At 40.3% G+C, this 15,975-nt stretch overlaps 2 protein-coding genes across 2 annotated transcripts; one reads left to right on the top strand and one right to left on the bottom strand.

Moving 5' to 3' along the window:
- Positions 1–517: 517 nt before the first annotated feature.
- On the bottom strand, positions 518–7,031 carry gpr143 (G protein-coupled receptor 143). The gene is made up of 9 exons (XM_071475599.1): positions 6,691–7,031; positions 4,890–4,999; positions 4,543–4,637; positions 4,215–4,307; positions 3,746–3,855; positions 3,541–3,649; positions 2,817–2,934; positions 2,451–2,706; positions 518–770 (listed from the first exon to the last, which is right to left on the bottom strand). Exons 1-9 carry the CDS (start codon positions 6,944–6,946, stop codon positions 667–669), a joined length of 1,251 nt encoding a protein of 416 aa, XP_071331700.1. The 5' UTR covers positions 6,947–7,031; the 3' UTR covers positions 518–666.
- Positions 7,032–9,445: 2,414 nt separating this feature from the next.
- On the top strand, positions 9,446–13,954 carry LOC139620260 (ankyrin repeat and SOCS box protein 9-like). Its single transcript, XM_071475610.1, has 7 exons — positions 9,446–9,681; positions 9,841–9,920; positions 10,209–10,316; positions 10,878–11,028; positions 11,297–11,431; positions 12,357–12,548; positions 12,684–13,954. Exons 1-7 carry the CDS (start codon positions 9,597–9,599, stop codon positions 12,833–12,835), a joined length of 903 nt encoding a protein of 300 aa, XP_071331711.1. The 5' UTR covers positions 9,446–9,596; the 3' UTR covers positions 12,836–13,954.
- The last annotated feature ends 2,021 nt before the right edge of the window (positions 13,955–15,975 follow it).

Here is a 15,975-nt window from a genome sequence, read left to right as displayed (position 1 = left end):
AATTGAGTATTTTTCGTAGCTTGGAAGTCTTTAGTGTGAAATTGAAATAAAATCTCACCATGCAGTCCACAACCACTCAAAACACATTAAAAAGTGTTACCAACAAAGTCTTAAGAAATATTTTGGACATTTAATATTGTATAAAATACATGTGTGCAAAAATACAAGATGGACAGTTGGAAATACAGTAACATAGTTTAAAAAAAGACTAACAAACTGCATTCTGTTGTGCCTTAGGAGTTGAACGTCAAGAGTGCATATCACAAACCCAGTGCACGTCTAATTCAGAGAACCTGCCAGGAGAAATATTTCCTCAAGCGCTAAAGGCAACTGGAAAGCTCAGCCTGTGCATTATTAATGAGAAAATGTAGTGTTTGTTCTGTTAACTGAATGCTGCATACATGAGACTGGCTTTGGGACTATTCAGCTGTCCACTACACTGTACTGCAGACAGATTTAAAAAGCTTAGAGAAAAATAAAAGGCTTGGAATCAAGAATTAGACTCATTCAGTTGTATCAACTAATGAAATCACGTGCCCAGTTAATATCTGGGAAAGGCCTCAGGAGGACAATAGAGGCTAAGATCAGACAGACTAAAACAAAAGTAACTGAAAGAACAATGTCACACCAGCGAAGCAGAGGGAGGCAGTTTGTTGCTGACCCCAGCTAGTGCCTCACAGAGTTGTCCAACGATTCTCCATCAGCGTCTACATCCTCATAGTCTCGTAGCTCGCTGGAAATGTGGATTTCAACTGTACTAGACTCTGAACCTAGCAAGACAAAATAGGGGCAGATTACTGGGTGTTGCTGCACATGACGCCTTAACGCCTTTTCAAACTGTATTCATTGAGGTGTTGATATGATACCTTCACAACTGTGCATATATATTATACATATATAGTCACAAATGTATTTTGGGAATTTTAAATAATATAAAAGCTGCAAATGCAGTCTTTAATGAGGAAGTTTTTATTACAATAAAAAAACATTATTTTTCTCTTGTATTTGATGAAAAGCAGATAAAAAGGCTATACAAATGAGTGAAAAACATAAATCCTTGAAAAGATTAACTTTATTCCTAAGGACTTGTCATTTCAGAGACACTGAATGGTGACACAAAAACACTGAATAGGCTTTGTACATGATCTACATGTTGCACAAACACAACTTCAGAAAGGCAGAAAATGGTGTAAAATGCTTAACAAAAATCATCCCAAAATACATTAAATAAAATCTTATCAGGCCTTTTTCACAGCAGACATACTGACATATAGTAGCAAAAGCATGGGTGATGTTAATATCATTAACAATGTCTGTTCTATTCAACTGTCACAGTAAGCCATGACAGCGTGACAGTGAGCCAGCGTGAAAAATACCAGGACCCTGAAATTGAAACAGCTTAATGGAAATCAGCCATTATTAATTTTATTATTTACATCTGTGCTTTTCCTTACTGTGACGTATGTCTGTACAGAAAAAAAGGCCTGTGTCATCACTCAGTGTTGCCAGAATGACAGAATAAATATTCATATTTTAATCCAGTTAATGCAATTCAGTGCTCAACATACTCTTCGTGAGGTACACCTAGCTAAAAACCAATTCAGTCTAATGCAGCAGATCTGCAATATATCCAGTTAAAATCTGATTTAACACCACAGCAAATTACAACTACATTTTATTTTTGTTGTATTAGACTGCATTAGCTTTAGCTAAGTGAACCCAGTAGACTGGCAAATGGGTGTATTTTATCTAGCTCATCTACATATTTAACAGCTTTGCCACTGTTCCCTGCATCCCAACGATGACACTTAAAGCCCTATGTGGTAACTCGGCACAACAGACAGACAGAATTTGTGCTGATGAAGTTGCCCAGTTTAAAAAAAAAAAAAAAAAAAAAAAAAGAAGCATGTTGTGCCATGGTGGATTACCCAACACATTCAGAATGATAGCAACACTGTTTTCATCAGTTCATCATTAACACAGTGCGTAACTTCCCTTGGAATGAATTTCAAGCTACTGTACTATTCAGAACGCCATAAATCATAACAAGCAATTCTGCAGGGTGTTATATAATGCTACACCAGCAACAACTCTGCTTATATAAGTACTGTATATTATTATTATTAAAAAATTGAACCAAAAAAAAAAAAAAAAACATTGCAGAGAGCTTTAACTGTGTCCTGCTCAATGGATCCAAAACTGTATCACGGAATTTAATTTAATCACAGCAATAAAAACCTTCCTTACGAACAAATAACCTTATCAGACAGTGGGAGCTGGTTCCTCAGTGGATGATATCATGACATAATAGTCTCATCTATTAAGAAGAGCCAGTCCAGCCACAGCATCAGGAGACACCGTGTACCATAACCGGCGCTGAGGAGTTGTGTGTCAGCTTCACCAGCCCTGATATACAGGTGAGCTGTTACTGCCACTGAAAACAAAGTTACCTTCTGAGAGAACACTGATGGCGTCGGAGTGGTGCTGTCCGTTTCCCAGCAGGTTCTTCTTGGCTTCCTGGACATGGCTCTGGTAGAGCAGAGTATTTCCCACCATGGGGTTATGGCCGCCTGCGTTAGGCACTGAAGTAGAAACCGAGTCCCAGGCCAGCTCCCTCCTTCGCTGCAGGCTCAGGTCGACACTGAAGCCTGTCCAGCCGTGAAAGGCCAGGGTGTTGAGGAAAGCCTGCATGGGGTTCAGGATACCCTGAAAGAGTAAAATAAAAAAATAAAAAAATACACAGCACCTTAAGGTGTTAGATACTGATAGAACTAATGTTCTTTATTCTGTACGTTGACGTTTTTTTTTTAACTCACCATGATAAACCATGTGATGAGGGCTGCGTTCCTGACATTCCTGAAACTGTTGTCATTGATGTCTGTCTGCATCTCCAGGTAGAAGAGGAGGCTCTCGTTGATGATGTTGGGAACCCAGCTAAAACGTCAGAGCGAAAACAATATGTCTCAGTGGTCTCTCTGAACAATACTTTAAGATTTGACTCGCTGTAACTGGAACATTTAAATTGCGTTATTCATTATATTATTATGCTGAAAGAACTGAAAAATAATGATTAATTAGTTTGACCTCTGTTGAGGACTAGAACATGTGAGTTTTCATGAGTTAGTCTTGTGAGTGTTCAAGTTACACCACAACATAACAGCTTCAATTTAAACAAGCTCTAACAAACACATTTACAAACATGAGAAAGTGGAAAACTTACATTATATTATGGGAAAAACTATTTTTTAAAGGACATAGGCAATGTTTGGCATGTTTGACACATACTTAACAACCATATTTTATAAATTGTATTTTTCCTGCCTTTCCATGCATTTATATAAAAATACAATATTAAAATCTATCAGCAGAGTTTTGTTTGTAATCCATCACAGTGAACACCGTGTCTGCACCTTCGCTCTTGCTACATTTACTTTATTACTGACTTTTTAGATCAAACTGCATCACCATAACAAAACACGTACAGATGTAACAGTGTGCTTCCCGAGATGTGAAACTGTTCCTTTAAGGAAGGTAACATACCAAATAAAGAACACCAGCATTATTTTAAAGAAGCGCATTTTTATCTCGCTGGCCAGCCGTCTCTCGTTTTCTGTGTAGATTCCTTGTCGTCCTTTTAGTAAAGATGTCACTAGATTGGGGGAAAAAAAAAAAACAAGAAAGGTGGACATTTCTGCGTGTGTGTGTATTAGTATTAGTCAGTGAGATTTGAGAGTGAGGAACTGACCTGCAGATATGGTTCGGTTAAAGAAGACAGGGTTGGCTACAAGGACGAGCAGCATTGGTGCGTATGTGGTGACGTAGTGAGGGATAGCGTGCTGGAGGCCTTGCTCACAACTGCACAAAAATGCAACAAAATGAAGTGAACAGAGTTTTGTCAGGTCTGTCAGATATTTGGCCTTCTAGATAGAAAAAAAAAATACTAGAATTAACTGACAGCGTAAAAAATTTGTAGAGCACTGCGGCCGAATAACAGGGATGAAGTTAACCAGGACAAAAATCAATGACCCAAATCCAACACAACACACAAGAGCTAAACACGGCCTAAATGTTTTCGGCACAGTTACATCTGCTTGTTCAGACAGGGACAGAGAGCAACACAAATATGTCAGTGGTCTTAGTTTATCTCCTCACAAGACATGCAGGTGGTCAGAGGTGTGTGTTGGCGTAGCTAAAGGGACGGCAGACAGTCTTACTCGGAGATGGATGGGTAGTAGAGCATGGCCACGCCTTCAACACACAGCAGCACAGCCAGACCCCATGTAATCATGTGGTAGAGGATAATGGTGCTGATGGGGAAAGAAACAAGTCATGAGACTGAGCTCACAACACATGCTGCAGCTCTGTGTGTGTGTGCCCCCCCCCACCCCCAGGGTGAATGAGGTGGTGAACATAGAATCATCACATTTACAGCAGACAAGTGAAGAAGAAAAGAGAGAGAATGATGTTTCACACATTCGGCTCGATGTGAATGACAGCTCAGTGTAAAGCTTTGTGCTTCAGGTGATAATGAGTTGCAAGCACCTAATTCCTGCAGATGTCTTCACCACGAGGAAGACGTCAACCGCATAACAAAAGGTCCACCAGAAAGAAGCGCTGAAAAACAGCTGGATCCACATCTGTAACACATAAATTGGATGTGATTTGGGATGGGCAGCTGTGCCCTTGTTTCTCAGGTTTATCTCCTGTTATCTGTGCCCGTAACAGATTCGAGAGACGCACAGTGACAGATATTTCACAGTTGGATGCGCACGCGCTCGTGTTGAGCGCGCATTAAAACAAATGACAACGTTTGACCGTGGGAGCAGGATTCTCCAGGGTGACACGTGACTTAACTGCGCTGCTTGATTGTTGAATGAGGCGATACATACCGCACTGCCAACGCAGAAGACCTCTGGCCAGACATCAGTGCTGTTGGCCACTGAGATGTGATCGATGATGTTTGGCAGGCCCAGCCAGACTGATGACCTTATCACGATACCTGGAAGAGTTAAAAACAGCACATGTTCTCTGACTGTAACTGCAGAGCAAATTGGACAATTCCTGCTTTGGCAGCAAACACAAACGGAAGGGGAGAGGAATAAATACAAACACAAAACAGGGCACCTCGGTCTGGGTTTAATTAACTTACAACACATCAAACTGCTTCTTCTCAGTCTCTATTTTTAAGCACATGGATTAATTAGAGTCAGTCACGGAGTCCTTTTAATAGCAGCTTTACATCATGGAAATATGAATGGCCTCCAGGTGGGTTTTTACGAGGGTGTTTCCATTTCCTACATGAAACTCATCACTGCGGAGAGGCCTGAAAAACAGGAGCTCTCCCAGCATCTTTATGTGATGCAGACTACATGCTGCCGTGCGTCTCGCTTTAAAACCGTGCTTCAAGCTGTTAGTTTGCGGTGGTGAATGAATCTCACTGGGCACTAAGTAACACAGAGACACATGACTTCATCTGCTTCCCCCCTCACCAACCGTGAGCAAACAGTTCAAATGGGACATTGGCTGCAATGCAGTGCAACGATATGGAGTGGATCTACAGCGTTTTGTGTGTCAATAATTTTCTAAGAGCTGGTTGTTTAAAGACCAATGCTGCGTTTAAATCAATAAAGACCGAGAGGAAAGAAGATGTGCTGTTGTTATGAATCATTTCAATACTCACACGAGATGATGATTCATTCTTTGGTGTGATAAGAAGAAGGAAGCTGCGTCACAATGAAATATTTGAAATAAATCTATTTTGTACAAACTTTATAAACATCTGTGCTGTGGGTGTTGCAATATACTGGGATTGACTACAACTGTGATATTTAAAAAATGAAGTGTTGTGCCAAGAACACACATGTGATAATGATAGATATCAGGCCTTGTGGATTTTTGTTGATCAGTTCACCAGGGTGCCTTTTCACCATCCATTAAGTGTAACTGTCCTTTTTGTAGGCTTTTGTACAATTATGGTTACAGACCCCGTCTCCACCTTCCTACAAATCAAAGATGAGTCATTCATTTGCCAAAAAAAAAAAAAAAAAAAAAAAAAAAAAGAGACAAAACACACAATAAACAAAGTTAAAGATGAATTTTACTATTGAAGTTTTAGTGATGTCCCTCATTTGTAAGTCACTTTGGATAAAGCAATCACGAGTAAATGTAAATGTAATGTAACAATTATTTTCACATTTTCTGTAGATTTTGCAATAATATTGTTATCGGGATTTCCTCTGGCCATGATAATGATGTAGTGATATCGTGATATAGTCCCAACCCTGATCTGAGCTGAGGTTTGCATTGTTAATCAATTAATTTATTTATTTTACACTAATTTTCCAATTGAAAGTGCATTTTTACAAAGCTAATGATCGAATTATATTATATATATATATATGTAATATTTCTGAATTGCCTTTTTTGGCAGATAAATAACCTTTTTTTTTATATAGCTGCACACACATTGTGTTTAATGTTTTCTCTGTGTAGGATGGATGAACAGAGAAGGCCAGACAGGAAAATGTAGAGCAACAAAGGGGTTAAGAACAAAACATTTGCGTGCGTAATTACATCCAGCCACACCACGCTGTGAAAGCCAGCCTGATCCTTTCTCTTTTTCTCAGCTAAGATTTAAAAAAAAAAAAAAAAAAAAAAAAAGTAGGCCCATAGCCGCAGTTTGTGCTGTACCTGTGCATCCCAGTATGTCACATATGCTGATGATGAGCAATATCCGGGAGGAGGACGCAGGCCTTGGCAGAGGATACTGTCCGAGTCTTCTGTAGCCCTTGCGCTTTGGCAAAGTTTGTAAAATAGCAAACAGGAGGCTCAGCGCTGCGCTCCCCAGACTCAAAGCCCCGAACAGGACGGGCTGGGAGGTCACCACAAACTCTGTCGCTGCGTCTCGGTTCGGGCAGCAGAAGGTCTCCAGCCGAGGGGATGCCATCACGGACCGGAGAGAGAGAGAGAGGGAGAGAGGGAGAGGGAGAGAGAGGGAGAGAGAAGTGGGCTGCGATGTCGGGAGACGTAAGAAGAAAAAGAAAAGGAGAGGAAATGAGTCCACGACCCGACTCTCCGACAAATCACGGGGCTGAGTCATCATGTGCTTTCATTTAATCCCCGCAGTTGTAGCTTAACTGTGCCACAATGCAAGAGACCGACAAAGGGCTGTTGTGTGATAGTGATTTAGGTCTGAAGTTAAGTGAGTTCAGCAACATACTGTAATGAGCTGATCCACTGTACAGAAGAAAATTCAGTAAAATATACTTCAATAAAAGGATGACGGGAGAGTTTGATTTGATACTTTATTTTATCAATGAGAGAAAATTCAAATGCACTACTGACCATTAAGATACAAAAAAACAAAACCAATAATAATAGTAATAATAATAAAAACCTCAGAGTAAAGGCAACAACCTATACATTTACACATAATAACAACAACAGGCAGTCTAGAGAGAATATAGTCTGTTTCATATACAGAATATAGTGTACAACTGTTTGTGTGGGCACTACACTCTCTTCACTCTATACTACTTTATCATGGCAACACAATCAATAAATCACTGAATATGTGATGCGGGTCACTGTGAAACACAGGGACTCCCTCTTGACACACGTGGACTCATCATCCACTTGACCCCGTTACATTTAGACTTGCTGACCAGTGTGTGACCAGTCACACAATATCCTGTGTTGTGTATTAATAAAAGTGTTCAAACAGGCGTAAAAGAGTGACTGTTAGACTGACCTCAAGCTGTAATCCAGAGAGTATGCACAGTATGTTGTAACAGCCTTGTAAAACGACTTAAAGAACAATTACGATTTTGGTAAAGAAAGATCTTTGATGGCTGCCCGTGAAACAGTAGAGGTGACAATGTCCTGTCCTCTTTGCTGAGGTCACGAAAAGGTCAGCTTTGTGTGACAAAGAATCAAAAGTAAATGTGTTGTGTCTCAACAGAAATGGGAAGCCTCGGAATAAATTAGGCTCAGCCCATTTCATGATAAGGTAGGTGACATTTGGTGCACTTTGTTTACATAGGTAAGATGAGTCTTGCACCAGGACTTAGAGCCTATACTTGAAACCCTATCCCCTCCAGTGTGTATGCAGCTGACGTTCACCACGGCCAGACACAGGAGAGGCCGTGGCGGCAGCTGAATCTGCTTGCTTGGCCTGAGATCTGAGATCTGAGATGACTGGTGGACCTTTGAAGCTGATTTATTTGGGAAGCAAAGCATCAAGGGATTTCATTATTCAGTACTACAGAGAGGGCATTCATTGGGTTTGTACAATGGTAGTCTAATCCATATGCACCTTCCCTGACAAGGCACCAAGTCAATTGTATGGCAAGCTTGTAGCCTGCTGCCAGGGATTAACACCTCTCTGAGGAATATAGTTAGAGCACTGACTTGCTGTTAGATTGTCTGCTCTCTGTTGCTGCCCTCTGCTGGTCTGCATATAATCTGATGCTAAATCAGTAATTACAGGGCTGTATCCCATAGCATGATTGTTTGCTCCAATTCAAACTGGATTAGTTTTATTATTAAGATACAGATGTCGCGTGGGAACTTGAGGTACACTCTGCGGCTCTGTGCTCACTGGAGCTGCGAGGGACTCGGTGATTAACTCAGAGATACTGAGGCAGAGCAGATTCTTGTCAACATGGGATCTCAACTCAGCCTTTTCACTTTATGGAGGGTCTGTCTGTCTAATAGGCCACCTGTCTACATTCAGGTGAGTCTGAAAAATAAGTGGACTTCCTGGTTTTTACAAAGCAACCTAGCTAATCATTAAAAAAGGTTTTTAGGAATTTAATATTTTACTTTAAGTCCCCAATGTTGCGTTTATGATCGATACATTTAACATTTAGAGGCGTTATAGTTGTTGATGAATACATTCATAAAGTCTAATATCTCTCATTACTACATTATAGTGTGTTAAAAATCAATTCTAAATGAGGTTATAGTGCTTAGGTAACTAAGGGGACTAAAAGTAAAGTGTTACCAATTTAACAGTCTTTATGTAAAGATGTAAAATTGGAAAACGCATAGCTGTGTTGTCTTAAATCAGGCACAATGAGAAGAAATAGGAGCAGATTAGATGTAGGATTTTTTTTTTTTTTACAGCACAATAATGGCTATGTTTTTAAACTAATAATACATGATGCATTTACAGTTGACCGCAACTTTACACATGCAGATGACTCATTCATTTCCCTTCATACTCTACTTCAACCAGTGTCGCCCCCCCCCCCTCAACACCCCCTATCTCTCCTTGCTGGAGAGGATGGGTGTGGTACAGTCTCAAATTTCACACAAATTACAGATCTGCACAACAGGTCCCTCTGCTTCTCCCCCTGCACCTTCATTGGTTGAGACCCGACTGCTACATTCAACCAGCCCGCTTCCTGCATGGCAAGTACTTTGTCCGAGAGGAAATGACATCAGAGCACCAAACACACTGAAAACAGATGGGGAACAAACATGTTTCAGATGTGTTTTGACTTTGAGTTGGACACAGTACAGCCTCTCTTCCAAAAGCCTATCAAGCAAAACAAGCAGGCCATAAAAAAGCTTTTGGAACAACATTATGAAATATGTCTGCTGGGCACAAAGAGACGCCGCGAGACACTACATGTCAAACTGGAACTGTTGTTTTTTTCTCAAACCCTTTGATGAGTGGTGAGTAGCTGCTGGCAGCGTGAACTCACACTGCAGCTGGAGTATATTTACTGCTTCACACGAAGGCTTTCACCGTGTCATTTTAAGCCATATTTATGTTGTTTGAAAGTATGATACTGAGTAAGACTATTTATTTTTTTTTTTTGTGGTTACACCTAGATGTGGATTCAGACTGGTCTCCAATTCATGATGCAGCCTTCAATGGACGTGTCCTTGCTCTGCAAAGACTCATTGCTCAGGTGAAGTTTAATTGGATTTTGTAGGACATGTTAAGGGGACATTACACTGCATGAATCACTCATTATAACAAAAATAATTATGAAATGTATCCATTTAGGAAATGTTTTGCTGCCTGAAAATCGTCATATATCTGAAAACCTCAATTGGTCTTCACTAAATTATGACATATTTCATTACCCAATAATAATATTATCTTAATGGTGACTTTAGACTTGCATGTCATTTTGGAAGAAATCTCCTAATGTGCATCTACAGTATTTCTGAATCTACATGTGTATTGTTCTCAGGGTAGATGTGTAAATCTGAACACGCTGGACCAGGTCTCTCCCCTCCATGGAGCATGTGTACAGGGCCATGTAGCTTGTGCCAAGCTTCTGATGGAAAATGGAGCAAATGTCAGTAAGGCCTTGTCATCTGGTAATGCCGTTTTTTTTGTGACTGCAAATGAATTCAAGACAGTCCCAAGTGAAGACAGCATTGTGTATCTTTCTTTGAAAGAAACCTCTCTTGTCTAGCGAGGCGACAACCATATCAATTATTTCTGGGTTTAACATCACACTAAGGAGAATGTGCATTTTAGTAAGACATTAACCAAACATTAAAAAGCATGCGGACACATCCATGAATGCATGATAACACAGTGACTAACAAAAATGTGCAAATACAAAGTCCGACTTGTGAAACCACCACAGTGTGCTGCATGTCTGATGGCAGCTCTACAGTAAATGTTGGGTAATCTAAATATCTAAATATCGCTGGATGATACATTAAAGGCTCATAACATTGTGTTATTGCTACTCATTTGTTACTCACATATAATCATCACTTTACTTACATATGCTCACTGTGAAAATATGACTACTTTTCCCTGATGTGTCCAGTATTTTGACTTTTCATTGAAGAGTTGGAGAATTTTTGGTGGATCATCAAAAAAAAAAAGTTCTAACCTATGTCAGGTAAACAGTTCAAATGTGGATGGACAGACTCCTCTGTCGGAAGCCTGTGCCCGGGGCCATGTGACCTGTGTGTCACTACTCCTACAGCACGGAGCCACTCCCGTGGGGACCAGCCAGTCTAACTCTCCAATCCACAGGGCTGCGGCCAAAGGTTAGGGGTCACATTCTTCTGCACATATGAACGGATAATCCATGCTGAACCAGCTTAGTCAGTAGGTACAAAATGCACAAAGAATGCCAAAACATCAGAAAAGCTCTGAGAAATAAATAATGTTTAAAAAAAATAGTGTGTTGATGTAGCCTACAAAGTAAAAGGATTGCATATTCTTCCCCGGGATGTCAGAGCACAAGAAGATTTCAAAGCAGATCCTTTCAAGTACATCACTTATGTTTGTGATGATTCTGGCAACTCTGTGCAGGTCACCCAGAGTGCATTGCACCTCTTGTTCAGTATGGTGCAGATGTGGATCAGTATATCAACCAGTCAGGTTCCCCTCTCCAAGTCGCATGCTCCAATCAGCATCTGAGTACTGTGAGGAAACTGCTTCAGCTCGGTAAGAAAACTTCTCACTTTAACCTCTTCATTAAATCCATTGGTCTGTTAGGTTGAAGAGGGGACAACCGTGACCTTTGTAGAGAATATAAAATGACCGATTACACATTTACATCAGACTACTTAAATTACTACTACAATTCCACCAACTTTACACATCAGAGTCTGTTTATAGGTCTTCGGCGGTACCACTACTTATGTAAAAAGCCTTTTGTGGCTCCAGACGGAGGCTTAGTGAAATCTAATAAATTGTCTCAGACTAGCTCAGAGTCACCTGAGCTAGTGTTGGTTGGGGCTGAAGACTACACGTTAGAAAATGAAAAACACTCTGGCAGTGTGGAGTCAGAAAGAAGTGAGTGATGTCTCTGGGTCTGCTGCATTAGCACTACACTTAAGTATTGTATTCAAGTATAATGTACTTTACATGAAGGAAATATTGTACACGACATTGATTTAATAGATTCTTGTTACTTTCAGATTTGACATACAAAAATTACATTTTGCTGACAATATAGACTATACTTCTACTTAAGTGACATTTGCAATGCAGGCCTTTTAATCTTACTAATTTGACAAATAAATCAGAAATTTTATTGAATTTGAATTCATTCGAATGATGAAGAAATCTTATTTCCCTAGGGATTAATAAATTATTCTTTTTAAGTTTAAATGTAATGGAATATAAAGTACAACTAGTGGAGTAAAAATGAGAAGGAAATGCATGTTTTGCTCTACTTAAAGGAAAATAATTAATTCTTTGGTCTAGCTAGGAAATGTCCCAACTGCTTTTGTGTAGGAAATAAAGAGGATAAATGGTTCTCTCTGCAGTTGAAAAAGAAAAAGCATTAACTGAATTGTCAGAGACGCTCTTCATCAGTTAGGTAATGTGAAGATATCGTACCTCATTAGTCTCCTCTCTCCTTCAGGTGCTAGTGTGAACAACAGTGTGTCTGGTGACTCGCCGCTGCATGTCGCCGCTCATCTGTCCAGCCCAGAGTTGGTGTCTGTCCTGCTTGAGCACGGGGCCAATCCCTCCCTCAGGAACCTAGAGGGCAAACAGCCACTGGACCTCGCACCTCCCAACAGCCTGGCGGAGAGGCTGCTGAGACAAGCAGGAGGTATTCAGAGCAAACAAACTAACAAGTAGCCTGACTGAAGGTTTTCATGGTCTTTACAATGGGCATTGAGCAGTAGCTAATAATCAAAGCATCTCTCTGTCATGGCTCCTGCTTCTCCCCTGACGCCTGCCCCAGGAGTGTCTCCACTGGTGCAGCTTTGCCGGCTGAACATTAGGAAGACTGTGGGCAAGCAGAGGCTGGGTGGGATTCATGACCTTCACCTCCCCACAGAACTGAAACAGTATCTTCTCTACGCATCAGACGCCCATGGATATCTAATGCACTGAAAAATTCAGATTTGGAGCATTTCACTTCTGGGTCAATAGGGGGCGGCCTTGCATAACCTTACACTGAGATGACTGCATCATGGCTAATAGGATAGTAATCAACTGTAACTCTGCTTTGTGACAGATTCTAAAGATCAGTCTGGACTTTTATGTGGAGACTAAAATGTCTTGGCACAAGATTTTAATCTTAAATATTCATAAACAACAATACATTCACATTTAAAATGAGAATATGGGCTCATGTGGTCCAATGATATTATTAATGTTAGTTTAATATACTGAAATAATATTTGTAATTTTGCCCAATCCAGCTAATATTGGTTCTTTTTTTTAATTTTTTTTTTATCTGTGACTGAATGAGATTTCTTCCGGGCCACCTAGTACAATTCTTCTCAGTGCACAAATTCACAGTAATCATGTTAGCAGAAGAACTGACAGCACAGATAACTTATCTCCATCGCAGTCATTTCAGAGGAGCCTCTGATAGTGGAACATGTTCAAAAGAAAGGAGCTGAACACACAACATGACATGATCGATTGCACAGATGTATTTTTTCCACAGTGTTACTATCATGATGAAGTCATACAAATGTGAGTATTTCAAATTAAACCCATCTGATATTATAGGTGGCACCCTTAGGCCGGATGAGGAAGATATCTACCAGTGGGCCTTTGTGTTTCATAGAATGTCATAAACACAGCTGGGTGCTACTACGTTTCTCAGTAATTTCAAACATGGTCACACTCTTGTGAGAACTTAGTCTTGATAACCAGTAACTGTGAGTCAACATTCACTGCACACAAACCACCAGGGAGGTTTAAGCTGCTAAGATTTTTTTTTTGGTTCTCTTTTAGTTTGTTTTTGGTTTCAAATGTGTTTAAGTATTATTTTATACTGATATAGAATTACTACTATCCATGCACTGTGTATTTTACCTGCAGGTTATGTTTAAAAAGAGATGTGATATATAAATACTTCTGTATACAGACTGTGAAGAAACATGCCCATTCTTCACTCACTGTAAAAACAGTCTCTAATGTTAAGTGTTTGTGGTTGTGCACAGGATGTGTTAAGATATTATGCAAATTATTCTGTTAAAAAAAAGCTTGTTCCCCCGAGTCTAGAGTATATTTTTTAAAACAAACACAGCACAAGGATCAAGGTAAACAAAAATAGAAATGTAAACACTGAATGTATTGGGAATAAAGTAGAAAAAAACACACCATATATAAAAAAACTCACAGTATTTGGTGCATGAATTCATATGTTGTAATTCAGTTACCATGAGGATGCAGTCCTACATCAACATGAATGCTCTTCCCTATACCAATCTGAGAGAAGGAACTTCGCAGATGTTAAAGTGAAGAATCAGGTATTTATTAACTTCTAATTTCCTTGCGGTGCCTTATTACTTATCATAATAACCTGAGGAGAAGAGAGGGCACTGCTACCAAGATGGAGCAATGATTGACACAATTTCTGACTCCCATTAATTCAGATGGCAAAAACCAAAGAATCCAATTTTTTTATTTAGGTCATCTCCTCTCTCCATTGCCCAAATCTAGTATTTAGGATGTGCCGGCTGATTTCATGGTAATCATTTGTTTATCCACTGCCTGAAGGAGGAACATGCAATTCAAAACAGATTTATTCTTCTTCTTCTTGATTCTCTCAATAGTTTGGTCCACACAAGTCCCATAAATATTGAATGTGAGTGAGGAATCACTGGTAATGTTTCCAAGGCTCCTAGCGGCCTGTCAGCTGTCACCAGCCTTACCCAAACCTCTTCAAGAGCTCACTGACCTCTGACCTGTGTGTCATTCTGTGCATCCAGCCAATCGGTGGAGGGAGGGACAGCAGAAAACAGGTTCAGGGTAGACTGAGATATGACGGAGATAGTAAAGCAGATATTTCTAGGGTATGGAGAATATAATATGCACTTACTTGCTATGGAACGTATGAATCATTTTTATGTTGCTCCACAGTTATTGGAATTGAGTGATTTACCACTGCTGTATTATATGCATTGATTTCAATAGGACATTTAGAGATATGATGAGAAGGACTGCACGGTGCTGTAGTTCACTGTGAACATAAACGTCCTCTCCACTGTGACAAAAGCAACAGTTGCTCATCTCACCCACACCCTTCTTGTTAAACGCAGCACTCATTAACTTTCCATTGATCCCCCTGTCCCAATTTGCCACTTGAACTAAATCATCATCCCCTCAAACATCGCATGAGTGCCGGGGGCCAGCCACACATTGAACCAGATTTCGACTTTACTGGTGTGTAATGTTAAATCAATACCGTGGAGGAGCTTCTGACTTCAGAAGCTGTCGGGAGAGACGTACAGTGTGCACTCCCTGTAATTAGCGACACCTACACAATCAGGTGAGACAAGTCTGTCTGGAAACGTCTGCCACATGACCGCTCAAATCATTTTCCACTTCAGGCGTCGTGACATAACTGATGGCGGTGTTCTGTTTTGCTCTGTGCAGTGCAGTGTATCTGAACGACCTGCCGAGTTCAGTCAGGTACTATGTGGCTCTCACATGCACTTAAAAATCAAGCCACCTATGTGTGATAGCAAAGCTTTTACTTTTATTCTCTAGAGGCTAGCACTCCATTAACCCCCATCTGGTTTTTTAGTACAGAGGCACTTACTACCCAAATAGTGCAAAATGCACTTCTTACTGAGGGGTTAGGCGAAACACGCACATCAAAGTTTTACATGCAGTGCACACGTTCGCTTAAAACTATCCAGTTCCATCTACTACCAGCTAATAATGGAGAGGTTTTACACTCAGAGCAGAAGGAACCACAAGAAGGGTTACCACTAATATAGAATGAGCTACAGAACAAGCAGCACAATGCAACCTTCGGGGAATAAACATTTTGTGGCGGCCAAAACAGCCCAGTGTTTATAATCAGTGTAGGATTAGTTTACTCATTATTGCTTGAATCTTTCTAATCATCCTTCGAACGCAAGCAGCCACCACCTACTATGGAGATGCTGCAAATGTTGCTGCCAGACAGCCCTTATGTGCACACATCTAATAACCAAATTGTAATCATTCCTTGTGCGGCTGGCTCATGTCCTGATTGCTCCGAGCGGGATCTTGTTATAGATATCAGT

The sequence above is a fragment of the Trachinotus anak genome, unplaced genomic scaffold (genome assembly GCF_046630095.1).
Source record: "Trachinotus anak isolate AG129_WGS33_773 ecotype Australia unplaced genomic scaffold, CSIRO_AGI_Tana_v1 ptg000001l, whole genome shotgun sequence".
Classification (NCBI taxonomy): Eukaryota; Metazoa; Chordata; class Actinopteri; order Carangiformes; family Carangidae; genus Trachinotus; species Trachinotus anak.
The sequence above is the reverse complement of the archived record's forward strand: the minus strand, read 5'-3'. Positions and strand labels throughout refer to the sequence as shown.